The 19,664-nt window shown below is 41.3% G+C and overlaps 1 protein-coding gene across 1 annotated transcript in view; it reads left to right on the plus strand.

Annotated features, from left to right (window-relative positions):
• The window catches only part of cnksr2a (connector enhancer of kinase suppressor of Ras 2a), a 481,257-nt gene that overhangs the window by 295,938 nt on the left and 165,655 nt on the right, over positions 1 to 19,664 (plus strand). Inside the window, exons 11-12 of the mRNA XM_060832965.1 lie at positions 2,646 to 2,857; positions 6,189 to 6,278. Of these exons, the coding sequence (XP_060688948.1) occupies positions 2,646 to 2,857; positions 6,189 to 6,278 (302 nt within the window). The remainder of the gene's footprint in view (positions 1 to 2,645; positions 2,858 to 6,188; positions 6,279 to 19,664) is intronic.

Genomic DNA, 19,664 nt, shown 5'->3' on the forward strand with positions numbered 1-19,664 from the left:
AAAGCAATTCAGTGTAGATTTAGAGGGAGTAATTTCACTAGACAGAAAGGTAACAGAAGAAAGTCAAATTCTTGCTTCTAATTAGTATCCAGTGGTCTGTGCCAGAAATATCCATGCATGTAATTAAACAGTGTGCCACTGTCACGGCCACCCATGAAGAATGGGAATCCGTATAGGATAATGGAACTGTTGCCACCCATACTATTATGGGAGTGACTCCTCATTCGCACTGAATCAAACTCTACTGAGTGTGGGAAAGCCACTCCATTTCAAGCCCATAATTGCTAAGAACAACAGTACATGATCACTGTTTGTGCCTCAGTGTGACTTGCTGTCAAGATAGGGGAAAAAAATCGAGAGGAAGGATAGATTTTTTTAAAAACCTCTCACTCTGACTAAGCAGTGGTTCTAGGTTTACTGTTGATGATTGATTGGAGAACTTGCAGTACTGTCTTGATGCTACTTAAGCAGAGGCATTATCAATTGTTATTTAACACATTATATAACTCTGTAGATGGTATTGCCAGAGGGCATCAAAAATGTAGCATTTATTTTGGAATTACTTCTGAAAGAATTATAAATTGTCCAATGTTAGTTTTTTTCCACTGTGGAATTTATATATTTGTACATTTTTTGACAATTATATCAGCTGTATGATTTTTTTTTGGTGCCACTGTAAATGTTCTTCTGTCTTGGTCACACGCTGAAGTTATTTTTCAGGATGCATTTTTTTTTTCCTTTGAGTCTTTAATCCAACACAGATTTTCTAGAATTATACTCGTTTTCAAAAATTGTGCTCATTTTTGCATCTCAACTAATTGTTCATTCCATATATTTTGATGATACTTCCTGATTCACATTTCCCTCCTATTTGTACCCTCCACCTCCAACAGAAAACATTGGCATTTCAGGAGTATTCACTCTGTTCTTTCTAACCACGTCAACCACAATTCTCATGGGTTGTGAGACCTTTGTGCAAATTGTTCTTTTGTTTTTAAACTAGGCAAAGTCCAGCAACAATGCCTGACACAAATCAGCTGTGGAATCATGGGAGGGGGTCAGTTAACTCAGTTGGCTGGATGGTTGGTTCACAATGCAGAGTGGTACCAGCAGCATGGGTTCAATTCACACACCAACTCTGATAACAATGAATGTCCTGCCTTCTCAGCATCGCCCCTCACCTGAAACGTGGTGACCCTCAAGTTAAACCACCACCAGCTGTCCTCTGTAAGCAAGCAGCTTTTTGGGCCTCTGGGATTATAGTAATTTTACATATTTCACTAGACTCAGGGGTGTTGAAGACAGCAGCTTCATTCTTGACAGGTGATTGATAAGTTAGATTATGTTTGATACTTGACTTTCCTTTTTAGACAATGACTCCGCCTATTCGTGTTTTTTTTCTCTCTGCCATTGGTTAATAATAGAAAGCTGTAAAAATACACTGTTACAGCAACCTTGTTAGCTGACTTGTCATGAGAATTCGATTAGCTCAAATGTTGCTGCACTGCCCATCCTTCATAGCTCAGAGGGAAGTAATATTATTTCAAAGGTGTGCATTTTGTACTCTGTGCCTTGATGAATGAAAAATCCCTGCTAAATAGTGGTTGAAGACAGCCTCTCTCCACCCCCCCTTCCCATTTTTTTCTCTCTTCAGTGATCCTTATCCATGCACAGTAGAACTGGTAACTCTAGACTCTGGTACTTGCAGCCTATTGATAAATGTTGTTGGGTGAGTATGTAGTATGAATCACTTAGTTTCTGTTAAATGAAAATGTGGATGCTTGTTCCTCAGGTTTCTCACAGAGCTTGTAATATTGTCATGAGAAATTATGTGAAAAAGTATGCCCAACCATGGCACAATGGATTGCTTTCTTTCAACATTTACAGATCCCTTTTTAAAAGCAGACATATTGGCTTTGCATTACTTGATTGAGTTGAGCATGACAAAACCTTGTAGTGTCTATTCTATGTCAGTGGTGCATCACAGCAACTTACTCTAAGCAGCCGCGGATCTCAAAATCCTATCGTGATTCAGGGAACTACAGGGCCAAGTGTACAAGATTGACTGAAAACCTGCAGTGCATGTTGTTCAAGTAAATTGCCGACAGCATTTGGACTTGAACTGAATGGCTGCAAAAGATATTTATTATATCACACACAAAACCAAACAGTGGAGAGCCTTACGACTTTGGCATTTTATATTTTACAAACTACTTATTTATAAAAATTCTTCTGAAGTCTCAGTGAGAGCATGATAACTTCCATGACAAAATTACACCCCTGATTTGTTGGATGTGTTCAGCCTTTTATGAACCTAACGCTTGAGATGTGCAGTGTTGGCGTGCATGTCAAAAAGAAGTGGAGTTGTACAGTTTGATATCACGTGCACGTCCTGTTTTCTACTGTGATTGATAAAAGTTTACAAACACTATAATCTCCTCGATAATGCCAATCATGCAGGAATATATGGTTGGAAAGGCAAGTGCAGCAAACATATGAAATTAAAATTAGAAACCCTCAAAGAATAAATATGCTGCTGACACTACCACGTAAATGTTCCTTTCAGTGGAATAACAGGCTTAAATTCTGTTGGTATGATCAGAAATATAAACAGGGTTTGAACCATATTTTTCTCCATTTAAAAGGGATGAAAAAGGGAACCTGCCCATTGAGGATTCCAGCAGACATGCTTTAGGCAAACCAGTGCATAAAGGATCCGAATCTCCCAATTCTTTCCTGGATCAGGAATATCGAAAACGCTTCACCGTGATTGAAGGGGAGGCAATGATTGTCAGCTATGATTACGACACCAGCAGGTCAAGTGTGCCAGGCAGAAGAGAAAATACTCTGACTTATGGTAATCTGAGCTTTTGTCTAGTTTTTATGGTGTTCAGAATTTGTCCCAATCATCTGTTTGTTTTAAGAAATCATTTCTTTTTATGCGAAAGTGTATCTAGTTTTGTCAAGAGCCTTAAACCACTTAACCAGAAACACATTGCAGTACTTCAACCAATTGGATTGCGTAGATCGTTGACGCTTCATCCAACCGGGTGCCAGAGTGCACTCTCTCATTAAGCAGAGCCATGTCACCAGTTATCAGCCACATCGCAGAACCATCTTATTTCACTTCTGATCACTTTGCAACCGTAAAAGTTATCAGTTGTTAACTCTCCTACATTCAGTTTGGTTTCTCTTGATCATGGGATGTGAGAAACGACAAGGCCCAGTAATTGTGGCTTCAAGCAGTTGGTGGTGAGTAGCCTCCTTATACTGCTGCAGTCTATGTAATGCAGGTACACTTACTGTAATGTTAATGAGAGACTTCCACATGTTTGCCAAGGTGAAGGAGCAGTGCTATCCACTGCATTTTCATCATCAAAGTGGGTAGTGGGAATCAGGAAAATTCCTGGCTTGGTCCAATTGCCCAAGGAGCGTTTGCCCACAAAGTGCAGGCTACAGTGGGTGTGCAGAGCTGCAAAGGAATGTAGAGGTAGCCAGGTGCCAAAGCAGGCAGTGTCAGAGGTTCACTTTTTAAACCTTTGCAGATGGGAATGATATCACTGACTCGGCCTGCACTAATTGCCTATCTTAAAGATCTCAACCACATCATGGAGAGTCTGGAGTTTCCTGTAGATCAGACTGTATCAGTAGAACAGATTTCCTTCCCAAAAGGACATTCCTGTTGGGTTTCTATGGCTACTCATAATGGCTACATGGTCACCATTAGACTTGATTTTTATTCCAGAATTTTGTTTTGAATTCAAATTTCACCTTCTGCTATGATGGGCTTTGAACCAATGGCCCCATAATGTCAGGCTGATGTTCAACATTCTAGTCAAATATCATTACGCTATACTGCCATTTCCCTCTGTGCTGTGGTATTTCATCCTTCACATGGACAGATGTATCTGCAGCCAGCAGATTGGTAAGGATGAGATCATATATTGTTACCTCTTGTTGGTTTCCTCACCGCCTGCCACAGACCCAGTGTAGCAGCTTTATCCTTTCAGACCTGACCAGCTCAATCAGGAGTACTGCTGCCAAGCCACTCTTTGGTGATGGACATTGAAATCCCCCACCCAGAGTACATTTTAGTCCCTTGCCATCTTCAATGCTTCCTTCAAGTGTTGTTCAACATTGACGAGTACTGCTCATCATAGGATCCCTACGGTGTGGAAGCAGGCCGTTCAGCCCATCAAATCCACACCAACCCTTCAAACAGCATCCCACCCAGACCCACTCCCCTACCCTATCTCCGTCTTGTGGCATATCCCACGGCAAAGCCACCTCATTTAGCATGGCCAATCCACCTAAGCTGCACATTTTTGGAATGTAGGAGGAAACCAACGCAGATATGGGGAGAATGTGCAAGCTCCACACAGACAAGGGTGGAATTAAACCCGGGTCCCTGGCACTGTGAGGCAGCAGTGTTAACCACCAAGCCACCATGCTGTCTCATGTTGCCTCCCTGATTCATCAGTAAAGGGAGAACGGTACATGGTAATGAGCAGAAGGTTTCCTTGTCCAACTTAACCTGATGCAATGAGACTTCATGGGGTCCAGAGTTAATCTTGAGAACACCCAGGGCAACTCCCTCCCGACTGTATACCACTGTGATGCCACCTCTGCTGGATCTGTTCAACCTGTGGGATAGGACATATCCAGGGATGGTGATAGTGGTATCTGAACATTGTCATAAGATTATGTGAGTATGATTATGTCAAGCTGTTGCTAGACGAGTCTGTGAGACAGCTCTCCCAACTTTGGCACTGGCCCCCAGATGTTAAGAAGGAGGATTTTGCAGTGTTGGCAGGACTATTTTTGCCATTGTCATTTATGATGCATGGGTCAATGCCAGATGGTTTGTCCAATTTCATTTGTTTGATGAGACTTTGTAACAATTGATACAACTAAGTGGCTTCCTAGGCCATTTCAGAGGGCAGTTCAGAGTCAACCACATTGCTGTGGGTCTCAAGTCACACATAGACCAGACCACACAAGGATGGCAGATTCCCTTCCCTGAATGACATTTGTAAACCAGATGAGTTTTTCTGAGAATGGTTTCATGGTTTTTAGTAGATTCTTAATTCCAGGATCCATGACCTTAACCTTACCAATCTGCTGGTTGCCGTTACATCTGTCCATGACAGTATCGGTAAGGGTGACCATTGTGGAGACGAAGACCCATCTTCACATTCAGAATACCCTCCACTGGGTTGTGTGGAACTATCACCATGCTAAATGAGACAGATTTCAAATTGATCTAGCAACTCAAGTATGAGCATTTGAATTTGTAATTTGATTTCAATAAAATAATTCTGAAATTAACAGTCTAATAATGACCATGAATCTATTGTCGATTGTCAGAAAAACCCATCTGGTTCACTTATGTCCTTTAAGGAAAGTAACTGCCCAGTACTGAGCAGACAATACCAGAGACACAGTCACAGTACTTGTTTGCTTAAACTTTGCAATTCAACATTGAAATAACCAGAACGACCAGCAATCTGCCAGCAGTTTAAGAGTTAAGAGATACTAAGAAATGAAACCTAAAAAAGACAGAGAAGACTGAAGGTTCTGCAAGTTGATCAAAGTATAAGTAGTATTTAACATTGAATTGGAGTTTGAGTATAGGAGTTAACCTGTAATTTCACGGTTCACATAAGCTGTCTTTCTCTGGTTCCAAATGGTATTCTACATGACTGCGATTTGCTTAAGCAACTAATTTCTCATGTGAAAGAAAAATAATTGCTCATAAGTCATGATGCAGTTAGAATCTGATCATTTAGTTCACAGCATCTGATATGTTTCCCTTGAGCACTTGAATAAATTAACTATTGAAAACTGACAGGTGTGGAGTGAAGAGGGGTGGCAGTGTGTTATCCTTTTTAATCAAATTCTACATTATCTAGAAATTCTAATGAGTAGAGTGGTTTCTAACCAAGATAAGAAACAGACTGAATGGTTTCTCCAACGCAATTATGAGTTGCTAGAGGACAGCACCACATTCAATATTTGTTGCAATCTGCCTCCCTCAATCTCAACAACCTTTTAAATAAAACCCCTGAATAACGTATGAATAATGGACTGCTTTGAAAATTTGAAGACAAACTGCAAGCAAGCAAGAGCAGCAGAATCTGAAATATTGCTTTTGATTGTAAAATTTATTTTTATTGCTCTTTTCTCAGGTAAACTAAGGCCTATATCCATGCCAGTGGAATACAACTGGGCAGGAGAGCATGAAGATTTAAATAGACCGAAAAGAGATGGAAGAAGAGGTGAGTGTCTTATGTTTTATATTTTACAACAAAAACCAATAACCTGATTCCAATTGAAAATTGACACTTAAAAATACATAGATTAAATTGAATGTTTCCACTTAGAGTCATAGTCTTAGAGCATGGAAACAGACCCTTTTGTCCAACTCATAATGCTGACCATAATTCCAACCTTAGTGGTGGCCAGTTTCTTTTGAATGTATGTCAGGACCTTCCATGATAATTGTCACAGCAAGGTTTGAACACATATCGAAGATTAAATAGTAGTCTGGTAATCCCTCATGGTCACTGCTCAAATACTCCAGGCAGAGGAGGGGTCTCATCAGTCAGTGATGACAGACCCATTCATGCTTACTCTTGAAAGCAATGCGTGCCAATGCAATTCCAATCATTTCAATAGTGGGACCACAGTCACCTTTTGCCTTGAAGTAAGATCCCTGACAAAGCAATGACTGCTGGCCAATCACAGGCAGTGCCATAGAGGATGAAATGGCTGTTGCTTGAAGGGCATCCAGGATCATGTTGGCAGGATCAAGTGATGCTGAGGGCAGCAGATATATGAGAACACCGCCGCCTTCCAAGCCACTCACCATCCTGACTTGGACCCTTCAATGGTTCATTCACTGTTGCTGGGTCAAAATGTTGGAATTCCCTGCCTAAAGACATTGTAGGTCAACCCACAGCAGGTGGACTGCAGTGCTTCAAGACACACAAAAAAAAACTGCAGCTGCTGGAATCCAAAGTAGGCAAGCAGTAGGCTGGAAGAACACAGGAAGCCAGGCAGCATCAGGAGGTGGTGAAGTCAACGTTTTGTGTATGACCCTTCTTCAAATCCTGAAGAAGGGTTATACCAGAAGCATTGACTTCCCCACCTCCTGATACTGCCTGGCTTCCTGTGTTCTTCCAACCTACTGCCTGTCTGCAGTGGTTCAAGAAGACCGCTCACCACCTAAGGGCAACTAGGGATGGGCAATAAATGCTGGCCAGCCAGCAAAGTCCACATTCCACAAAATTAGTATGTTTTCTAAAAAAGATCAAGGATGACTAAGGTGTAAAGTCAGTGATTTGTTTCTTGGATGACTGGGAATGGCAGCTTCTGGATGGTACAGGTTGTGAGAAAAAGGGAGTGGAGGTTCAGAAGTGAGCACTGAGGATGTAGCTCTTAGCAGTCATTCCTTTGCCATCAGTTAGGTGTGTCAGTAAGGCCTTGAGTGCCTTTGATCCAGAGACCGAAACTCCCATTTCACCCACTCCCACAACCGCAGCTCACCAGTGACCAGCACAGGCTGGCCTATCAAGCAGGATACACAGTGACAGGCATTTAATTATAGGAGTTGGAAAGTCATGTTCAGGTTGTACAGGACGTTGGTGAGGCCTCTTATGTAGTACTGTGTCTAGTTCTCATTGCCCTGTTCTAAGAAAGATATTGTCAAGCTGGAAACGGTTCAGAAAAGATTGGCCAGGATGTTGCCAGGATTGGAGGGTTTGAGTTATTAGGAGAGACTGGGACTTTTCTCATTGAGCATAGGAGGTTATGGGGCGACCTTGTAGAGGTTTATGAAATCATCAGGGGTATAGATGAGGTGAATGGCAGGTGTCTTTTCCTTAGGGTGGAGGATTTCAATGTAATGGGGCATATTTTTAAGGTGACAGAAGAAAGATTAAAAAGAACATGAGCAACAACTTTTTAACACACAGCATGGTTTGTGTGTGGAATGTACAGTTGCAACGTTTAATAGGCATTTAGATAAGTACATGAATAAGAAATGTTTGGGGGGATATGGGCCAAGCACAGGTAGGTGGTACTAGTTTAGTTTGGGATTATGGTCAGCAGGGACTAGTTGGACCAAAGGGTTTGTTACCATACTCTATGACAGGCCCTTTTCCTGTGTTAACCCCAGTGGTGGTTTTCTGAGGCCCTTATGTCAGCCTTACTCGATCACCTAAGGACCACAGTTGGTGTTCGGGTAGGATGGTTGACTAAGGACCTTACACCCCTGAACTTAATTTGGTTAAAAAGAACAAAGAACAAAGAAAATTTACAGCCCAGGAACAAGCCCTTCGGCCCTCCAAGTCTGAACCGATCCAAGTGTACTGTCGGTCAATCCCTAAGCATCTACATACCTCCACTCCCCACCTACTCATGCATTTATCCAGACGCCACCACCCTCTGTGTGAAGTACTTGCCGTGTGTATCCCCCCTTAAACTTTTCACCTCTCACCTTGAAAGTGTGACCTCTCGTTATTGAATCCTTCACCCTGGGAAAAAGCTTGTCTCCATCCACCCTGATTATACCCTTCATGATTTTATAAACCTCAATCTCCTTTTTTCTAATGAAAATAAACCTAACCTATCCAACCTTCCTTCATAGCTAGCACCTTCCACACCAGGCAACATCCTCATAAACCTTTTCTGCACCCTCTCCAAAGCGTCCACATCCTTTTGGTAATGTGGCGACCAGAACTGTACACAGTATTCTAAATGCGGCCAAACCAATGTCTTGTACAATGTTAACATGACTTGCCAGCTCTTATAAGCAATACCCCATCCAATGAAGGCAAGCATACTATATGCCTTCTTGACCACTCTATCCACCTGTGTAGCAAACTTCAGGGTACAATGGACCTGCACTCCCAGATCTCTCTGCCCATCAACTTTTCCCAAGGCTCTTCCGTTCATTGTATTAAGTCAAGAATATGGTGGGGTTCCAGAACTCCTCCACCTCCAAGTTAAGTTGTCTGCCCACATCCTGGAGCAGAGATTCTGCTCTTTGCTTTGATTTTGTGAAATTGATTGGAGGCCACTAAAATGTTTGTAATTGTGAAATTAATATCTAACCCTCACCATCTTCTTTTAAGAGAATGTGCATTGATGATTAAGTATGGCTGTTGGACTATTACAAGTGTGCAAATGCCGCAGGACTAAATGTGTTAAGTGCGCTGAATTTCCAAGGATACCCGGAGAACAAGACACTCAAATATTGGCTGAACCTGTTAGGATTGATTTGAACTATTCAGTTATGCGAAGAGCCAGCCCATTCTGCCAGCAAAGAGTACAGAGATATTTTGAAGTTTAGGCATTGAAGAGTTGTTTGGAAGATTCAGGCTGGCACAACACTGAGCAGCAGCAAGATAATTCGGGAGTAGTGAGAGAGTGGCGAGGTGTTTCCATTGTGGAGAAAGCAGTTTGGCCAGGGCAACAGGGAGCATTTGTTAGATTGGGAGGAGTCCTTCTGCCTCAAAACCACTGGTGGAGATTGTTTGAGTTCCTAATGCAAGCAGACTGATAATGGATAACTGTAATCTCCCTCTGATAGACGTCATAAATAACAGACAATCTATCCTACTGCTGAACTTGAAACCTTATGTATTGAATAATAAATTATTTCTCCCCAAGATTTCAGATTGACGGGGCCAGATTTTCAACACCATTTCTAGTTATTTTAATGGTTTCCAATTACAAAATCTCGTGAAAAAGTTAATCATGCAGGAGTTACAAATTCCATACAATGTAATAAAAACTGATATACAGTCCCAATGCTGGAAACATTACATGTAATAAACTTGCTGGATTCGCAGCACCCCTCATTTTGAATCAAACAATATGGTCAGATAAATGGAGCCTGCACTGGTGAGCAGCTAAATCTTCGATTGAATGCTAAAGGTCAGAGCACATGTCAAACTAAATACTCTCGAAGTGAGTGCTGTGTCCAGAACTTCCCATTTCTCTCAAAACTTGTGTATTTGACTGGTCCTCCTGCCTGCTGATGGATATTTTTTCAAACGCTGTTAGAAAAGTTGCCACTAAACTTGTCATTTATTCCAAAGATGAATTGATGCTTGTCTTCTCAAGGGCAATTAAGGATTGACAGCAAAACTCCCCCTGACAGTAAAACCCACATTCCCGTTCAAAGAATTTTTAAAAAGGTACATTTTACTCCCTGTGATAACTCTTTTTCCTGTAGGTCACTATTTCTGCAAAGTATACTGATATTATTTTCCTCCATTTCCCATAAGTTTCTACCATATTTCTTTTCCTGCAGCATTGAACTTACAAGAAGATGTTGAGAATGAACAACTCCTTAGAAGGGTGTCTTCAGTAGCATTCCACAGTTTAATTAGTCGGTTCATGACTGCTTTCCGTTTAGATTTGCAGTCCAGTCAGCTTCTTCAAGCTCTTCTGTTCGCAGCACAGGGTACGTTTTTATATAAACCAGATCGTCCTTCTCAGAGGAAACCTGGCTTTGGCAATTCCATTTCACAAAGTAAACGTTCTGTAGCTGTTTTTTCACCCTGGAAGCAGAGATTCAAATATATTTCACCAGAAAGATGATTCTTTTCATTCTCATGACAACATTTGCACCCTCGATCCTTCCAAACCACGGTCAATGACACATGCTGCATGAGTCAGCGAGTTATCTACAGAGTCCACAGAAGGATGGATATGGCACAGTTGCAGCAAAACAGGACCTGGAAGTTCTTCCAAGTGCCTTCTTCATCCTGTTCAATTTTCTGTGTGTCTATCCATGTAAAGGTCACCGAAAGGAAGATTGCCATCAGGAGGTAGCAGCAGTGGCACTGAGATCCCTATCATGGAGGAGAGGATATAAAGTGACTTATTCTGTCTTCACTTCATTTCCAGTGCATAACAATTAAAGACCCCAGTTTTGACTGAACCCATCGGTGGGATATCCTCTCCGAGTTTTAGGCACTTCTTCCCCTTTCGCATTGTTCCTGCATTGACATCCATGTCAAAGAACCAATAGGAATTGTTATGATAGAGAATCTGATGATGCAAATGTACTGAATCCTGACCTGGGAAAATAGCCTACAGCTGAGTGGATATAGAAAACTGTTATTGCATGAGAAAAGAATCTCATACACTCGTGAAATGTGATTCAAGGGCATTTAATAATAGGAATGTGTTAAAGTTAGTAACAGATCCAAAGAAAGCATGAGTGCTCCTAAAATGCTCTGACCCATCAATACACAGTGATTAAAATGTAATCTCAAAACTTTACAGCACAAGGGAAGCCAACAAAGACTGAGATTTACTCTTTTTCTTCGAAATGTGGGGACAAATGTCTTATGTGGCAACATACACGCCACCGCCAAAACTAACATAACTCAGTTTCTCACGCAACTGTGAGCTTATTAAGAGCTGAGAGGCAGTCAGTAGGTGAGTATCTCACTCTATTAGGCATCATGACACTGAGATACAGGGTCACCAGAAGCTGCCAGCCAACTGTAGGCTGCTGGTCCCTGCCTAGACTGGAGGCAATCCAACAGTGAAAGGTTAACTCTTTTTTTTCCCTTTCTGAACCGGGTAGAGGGAGATCTGGTGATTCAGAGACAAGTGCAAAGGGCGGCTTTTAGAGAATCAGCCTCTTGCCCATCATCCATGAATCTGATTGCTGTCAGGTTGAGGAATTGGAGGCCTCCCCACAGACAGAGCAAACAGATCACCCTGGTTTCCTAATTCGGTAATTAACTGCCTTTCGTACCTAAGGAGAGATAGGTGATTGGGAGGATGGAGAGTTAAGGCCCTTAAATGACCATTAATTGACATTTTAAAGGCTTTTATTGCTAGCAAATTGTGAAAGTCATCCATGGAACATTGTGCCCAGCATTTAATTGCAGAACTGATGAGAAGGGAGTGTGTTTCTCTGCAGGGCATACTCACCAATTAAGTGGATTGGCCATGCTAAATTGCCCATGGTGCTCAGGAATGTGTAGGCTAATTGGATTAGCCATAGGAAATGCAAGGTTGCAGGATAGGGATGGGGTTGTTTCTGGGTGGGGTGCTCATTAAAGGGTCAATGTAGACTTGATGTGTCAAATGGCCTGTTTCCACACTGTTCGGGATACTATGACACCTCTAGAAGGGAAAAGAATTCCCCTAACGTGTCCCCTTTTGAAGGCTACCTTCTCTTTTCATGACTTCTTTGACCCTTCATATCCTCTAAGTTTTGTTGTATAAGCTAATGGTTCTGGAAGAGTTAATGTTGAAGTTGTATTGGCACTACCCAGTCTGATGATGGTACATGGTCTGTAGATGGAGAAACAGTTTATCTGGAATGAGTCACAGATAGAGACAGACATTACATATCTGGCTTTTGCTTGTTGTATTAATGACATTTGATAATTGTACCTATTGTTATTCTGCGAAATGGAACAAGGTATGGTGTGTTGCAAATGTCTCTTCCTGTTAAGACTGTCTGGTGGTTAATGCTAATTATACAGGCTCTGAGACTCAGCAGAGAATGAGTTGGAGACAGTGAACTAGCCCAATCACAAGGTATCAGCGGTTGGTACTCAGCACCCAGTACAGGCTCAGCTGCGAAGCTTTAAAATCAACTATTTCAAACTGGAGACTTTGACTTTCCTCTTGGCTGCTCTTATCTTTCTTTCTCTGATAAACAGCTTTTGCATGTCTGGAGTACAGATCATTTCTGAGTCATGTTGTCTCTGCCATGTCGATTAAATTCTCAGAACATGTTAGTGTCCTGAAAATCCATAAGTTATTCAATTAAAGATTCCTTCCTTCTTGCTCTATGCTGTTTATAACTGCAGTCAGGACAGATCCTATTTTGTCCTCAGTGATGCTTAAATCATGATAGAAAGCCAGCATTAATTTATCTTCCTTCGTAGCTGAACACCCTGCTTTTCATTTTTTTCTTGCACTCCAGACTTCAATAGCAACAGAGGAGCAGGAGTAGGCCATTTAGTCCCTCGATTCCACCAATCAGTGAAATCATGGCTGATCTATGGCCTAACTCCATATATCTGCCTTTGGACTGTACTACTTTCACCAAGCAAAATTTTATCTATCACAGATTTAAAAGTAACAACTGTTGGAGCATCCACTGCCATTTTGTGGAAGAGAGTTCCAATCTCTACCATTCTTTGTGTGTAGAAGTGTTTCCTAACATATCTCCTGAATGGTCCAGCCCTAATTCTCAGGATATGCCCATCTACTTCCCAAATCCCCAACTAGTGAAAATAGTTTATCCTTGTTTATCTCTGTCTTTCCTGATTATACCTTGAAGACTGGATCATCCCATAACCTCTTAAATTAACCGGCCTGATTTGTGCACTCCCGCTTCATGATTTAACCCCTGAAATCCAGGTTTCATTTCAGCTGATGACTGTATTTCTTATCCAACAAAAGTGATTGACTCTGGGTCAGCACACCCCTATACTCATTAATTTTATTTCCCCACCCCACCCCCAAACCCAGCCCATATACATATTTAATTTAGATTTCTAGTTTTCCCACAGTTTTGGCTTGGTTCATGGAGTCAAATGCATTAGACCATTTGAAGACTGAAGTTGATTATGTGATGAAAAGCTATATGACCTGCCTCACCTGCATCTATCCTGTATTTCCTCATGTAATTACTGTAAACAAAAGCTTTGTTGTACAGGATACCTTGATCTCTTGCTTTTAGGGACTAGCATTTGAAATTTGTTGACAAGTGGGTAAATCATCTCGGCTTCCTCCTGAGGGCATCTTAGACACAGTCTTTAGCCAATTAGGTTCACTCCACATGATGTCAAGAAATGGCTGAAGGCATAGCTTTATGAAGGCTGTGGATCCTGTCAACATCCTGCTAACAGTATTTGGCTTCTACAGCTAGCCACAACCCCAGCTAAACCGTGCCAGTGCGGCTACACACAGGCAACAATCTGACAATGTGGGCAATTGCACAGATATGTTCTGTGCACAGAAAAGCAGAACACATCCTATACCTGGTCAATTACTAGTCCATCAGTGCACTTTGAATCATTAGCAGAGTTATGAAAAGTATCAACAACACTGCTATCAAATTATACATAATCAATAACCTGATCACCAACACTTGGGTTCTGTCAGGTCTGCACAAATTCTGACCTTGTTCCAGCCTTGGTTTAAACAGAGACAGGAGAGCTGAACTCCAGAGGTAAGGCGAGAGTCATCAAGGCTGCCGTTGACCAAGTGTGGCATCAAGAAGTCCTAATAAAACTGGACTCAATGAGGATAAGGGAAAACTCTGCATCAATTAGAGTCATACCTAGCACAAAGGAAGATGGTTGTAGTTGACGGAGTTCCTCAGGTAGTGTCCAAAACCCAGCTATCTTCACTGCTTCATCAATGATCTTCTCTCCATCATAAAGTCATAAATGGGGAGGAATGCACCAAATTCAGCACCATTTGCAACTCCTCAGCTACAGAAGCAGTTGACAGCCGTATGAAGCAGACCTGGGTGACAGTCAGGCTAGGGCTGATAAGTATGTTGATTAACTCCCCGAACATCACAATGCCTCAGCACTATCTACAAAATATGAATCTGGAGTTTGATGAAACACTCTTTACTTAACTGGATGGGTACAGTTCTAACAACACATGAAGCTTTACACCATCCACTTCTTTGACAACCATCCACCACATCAGGCATTCAATCCCCTCACTTTCAATCCAGCGTGTACCATTTACAAGATGGATTACAGCAATTCACCAATGCTCCTTTGAAAACACCTTCCTCTGCTCCTGAGAATGATGTCAGCAGATGCATGGGAGCACTGAAAGTTGGAAATATCCCTCCAAATCACACATGTCCTGACTTGTAACGGTATCACTGTTACTTCATTGTTACAGGGCAAAACCCTGTTAATTCCCTTCCATAAAGACCTATGGATGTGCCTACACTACATGGAGAACAGTGGTTCAGGATGGGTAACAAATGCTGCATCATCAGTGATACCCACATCATGAAATAATATAGAAAACCCATCGTAACTCCCATACAGTCACTAGGATGGAATGTCTGCCAGCTAGCAATTTGAGGAGATCTGGTTTGGGCCAGAGAGGTGCCGGTGAGTGTCATTCCCAGTCTTATCCTGTTTTATTTATCTTATGGGGTGAGACAGCTGTCTTTCAAGCTCCAGTAACCCAGAGTTTGCTGACTCTGCTGTTAAATCTTGGAAGTATACAGATCATTTTGGAGTGCATTTACCTTTATTTTTGACAAAATAGAGCAAGTTGACCCAAAAAAACCTCAAAGTTGCAAACCTTACCATGATGTGGAGGAGCCAATGTTGGACTGGGGTATACAAAGTTAAAAGTCACATAACACCAGGTTAAAGTTCAGTTGGTTTAATTGGAAGCACTAGCTTTTGGAGCGACGCTCCTTCATCAGGTGGTTGTGGAGAAGAAGACCGTAAGACACAGAATTTATAGCAGAAGATTACAGTGTCGTGCAACTGAAATATTATATTGAACAAACCTGGATTGCTGTTAAATCTTTCATCTTTTAGAATGGGTTGCAGGTTTCGGTTCATTATTGTGTAAATCCCAGAACTTCTTCTAAGTCACCTTCTCGAGATAACTTAAGGTTTTATAACAAAAGGTGACATCTCAGCTCAGACAATGCATTAAAGCTGTGAGGTTAGAGTCTACCTGTATCCCAATCTTGAATCAGACTGGTTCTATTTCCAAAGTGGAATTTACAAAATATTACATGGATTGACTGCTCTGACTCTGACTCTAACACGGGCAGCATTTACCAGACCATAGCCTGTCTCCTGCATCTGGAGTGTCTTGGGAGGATTTCCTCCTCTTCTCCTGGCGATAACAGTACCAAGGCTGCAGGGCTGCAATCATCTCGGACTCTGAGGTTTCCTTGACACTAGACAGAGGGGGAGAATCTGCAGTTTCTGACAGGCCACCTGGCTGTTCTGAGGAGTCAGGCATGTTTAGTTCTTGCCCATTTGCAAGGTAGCAGCTTTCAGGTGATCCACGTGTTTGTTCAGGGCTGTCTCACCCACCTGAACTTTGTATGTCATGGGACCTGACCTCACATCAACCACGACTTATAACCATACGGGGCCATTCACGTGGTTCTGCCACCAAACTTCGTTCCCTGAAATAAATTGTCTCTCTCACTGAGAGAAACATTGATGTTCCTGCTACCGGTACGTGGAGTTGAGACAGCAAAGGTCTTACAGGGTCTGGCCTGAGCAAGAAAACTCATGGGCTGGTATCCCGTCACCAAGTCACCCTTTATTTACATGTGTACAGTACACTGGCTGTAGCCAGCCAGCTCAGAGCCAGTTCCCAAGATTAGGAGATTATAGATCTCCTGTTTATTTTTTTTTCAGTTGTTCAGTATCTTTATTCTTTCAAATCAATTTATAGGATCCAGCAATGCTCACATCGGCTTTTGAGGAGGACCATGTGGGATGTTGGCCTGAAACGTGGAGCTGGAGTGCAGTCCTTCCTGGCCTCTCGCGAGCGATTTCTCACCACTTTGCTGTGGATAGCACAGCTGACACAGTAGTGCAATTTTACCTACAGCTTGGGCAGCACATATGCATCAAAGACACAGGCCTCCGAAATGTCTCAAACTGCAGCAGCCTCCACAATGTTACGGATGACGATCTTCTTAATGGCTTTGTCTTTTGGGACGCAACGGGCACAGTTCGTGCATCTGCTGGGCTGGACATGGCCACAGCCCTTCTTTGCACGCCCGTTATTCCTTCGCTTTTTAGTCATCTTCAGCACGAATCACAAAGAGCGATCTCCTGTTTATAGCAATCCCCCAGGACTCCTTGATTGACGCATATTAACAATCCCAGTGAAGGATTTCATTGTCAATGAGATCCACCTGGTTGCAATCACAACACTTTGCTTCTCTATTGGAGATGGTTTCAACCTCTGTTCAGCAACTCTGCAATCACAGTTTAGGAACTAACACCTTGAGCAATCAAGACGGATAAGCCATATCTTACCAAGTAGGACTGAAAATAAAAGAGCTGCCCAGTGAACTGTCGTAATGGGAAAACATTCATTCAATTATAGTGTTTGGAAATGGTGCACTGGTTGAAGTAACCTGCTTTCCCATCTGCCAAGAGCTTTTGTGAAAAATTCCATTACCTAATGTCTGATTTTCTACAGTTTCCTGAGTGCCAATAGTTTTGAGTTTCTCCTGAGTGAAGCAGCACAGATATAGCAACTAACTTGCAAACAAAGTCTTTCACTTTCACATTCAGTGCTCCAAGCAGAGAAAGCTAGACAAAATCTGGTATATCAATTCTTTCCAAGTCAAGGAAGCCAGACTGCAGGCTTCAATCTGGTTTTGGCACACTGAACCTCTAGCTGAGTAACATTAATATAGACGTGCATCTTGGGTGGAATTATGGACATCATCACCTCCTCTTTCTATTGCATTTCTTGGTAACTGTTTGGAACAAGTTTGGCAAGCATACAAAGATTTAACTCTGCTAACCACTAAGGGAAGCTGCAAATCTTATGCATTAACCATATTTTTTGTCAACAGCAGTAAAGAAACTCTACAGTTTTTTTAAAAATCCAAAACACTAACAGCCCTCTTAGAGAAAAATAAATCCTCCTTTTCTCCTTCTTAAATTAGAAAACTTTTTATTGAAGCATCTCAGTTGATCGTATAGCGAGATGAGACTCTAGAATTAATAATGGAAAATAAGGAAATGGCAGATGAATTCTTGAGATATTTTGCAGCAGCCTTCTCTTTACAGCACATGAGTAACATCCCCAAAACAGTGATAAATCAAGAAATGAAAGGGAGGGTGGATGAAAGTCTGGAAAATCGTGATGACCAGAGAATAGTGCTGTGTAAATTGTTGGAGCTGTGAACGAACAAATGCCAGGTGCCAATGGACTTCATCTTAAAGTCTTAACAGAAGTGGCCAATGAGATAATTGTTGCAAGTTTTAATTTTCCAAAATTCCCTAGATTTGGAGATTGTCCCATTAGATTGGAAGATAGCAAAAGTAATTCCTTTATTTGAAAAGAGAGGGAGACAAAAAGCAGGAAACTGCAGGTCCATTAACTTAACATCTGACATTGGTAAAATTTTACGAATTATAATGAAAGAAGTTAAAACAGGTCATTTCGATACACTCAAGGTAACCAGGCAGAGTCAATATGGTTTTATTAAAGTGAATTAATGTTTGATCAATTCCATTGAAGTTCTTCAAGGAGATAATGCATGTTATAGATAAAGGGGAACCAGGAACATACTTTAAATAGATTTCCAGAAGAATTTTGATAAGTTGCCACATCAGAGAAAAGAATCTCAAGGTGTAAGAGGTTGTATATTGGTGTGTTCAGGCAATTAACTGACTGACAGGAAGGTAATTGTAAGTCGGTCTTTACAGGCTGGTAAGATGTAATGAGTAGTGTTCCACAGGGATCAGTGCTGAGAGTTCAACTGTTTTCTGTATAAATGACTGAGGTACACAGACTGAAGGTATCGTCAAATTTGTGATGACATGAAGATAGGTTGGGAAGTAAGTTGTGAACAGGACTCAAGAATACGATTACCATAATATATGGACAGATTAAATGAAAGAGCATAGTTGTGCAAATGGAGTGTGACATAGAAAAATGAGAAGATATCCATTTTGGCATAAAGAATAAAAATGAAGCATATTATCTAAATGGTGAGATATTGCACAGCTCTCATCTACGAAGGGATCTGAATGCCTTTGGAACGATTACACTGAAATAGTGGTAGAAGTAGGGTTTGTGTGTATTTTTAAAGCAAAATAGATGTTAAGTAAGGTGTTGAAAGGTTAACAGGAGTAACAATGAATGTGGATTTGATGTTACAGTAAGATCAGCTAAAATCTTATTAAATGGGGGAGCAGGCTCAAGGGGTTGACTAGGTCTATTTTTGCTCTTGATTTATATGTTTGTACATGTGCCCCTTAAAATAAAAGCCAACATTCCATTTGCCTTCCAAATGACTTGCTATACCTGCATACTCTTTTTCATGGTTCATGCACAGGGTCCCACAGATCCTTCTCAACTACAGCTTTTTATCAACTGTCTCCATTAATAATCGTCTAGCTTTCTAACATACCTGCAAAAATTGACCTCATGTTTTCATACCTTATAGTCCACTTGCCAAATATTTTCCTATTTACTGAATGCATCTATATCCCTCTGCAGACTCTTCATATCCTCCTTACAGCTTGACAAAGTTTTATCTCACCAGCAAATGTGGCTACAATATTTGGTTCTTTCATCAAATCATAAATATAGATTGTAAATAATTAAGTTCCCAGCACTGATCCCAGGGACACTCCAGTTTGATATGCTGAAAATTACCCATTTTTCCCAAATCCCTTTTTCCTGTTAGTTATCCAGTCTTCTCTCCATACTAATATATCATCCCCAACACCATAAACTCTTATCTTGTGTAGCGTTTTATGTGATACATTATTACCTACCCTTGGAAAATCCAAATAATGCAACTACTAATTCCTCCTTGTCCACCCTGCTTGTTATATCCCAAAATAACTTGAATTAATTTGACAAATGTTATTTACCTTTCACAAGACCATGTTGACTCTGCCTGAGCA

The sequence above is a fragment of the Hemiscyllium ocellatum genome, chromosome 12 (genome assembly GCF_020745735.1).
Source record: "Hemiscyllium ocellatum isolate sHemOce1 chromosome 12, sHemOce1.pat.X.cur, whole genome shotgun sequence".
NCBI classification, from domain to species: Eukaryota; Metazoa; Chordata; class Chondrichthyes; order Orectolobiformes; family Hemiscylliidae; genus Hemiscyllium; species Hemiscyllium ocellatum.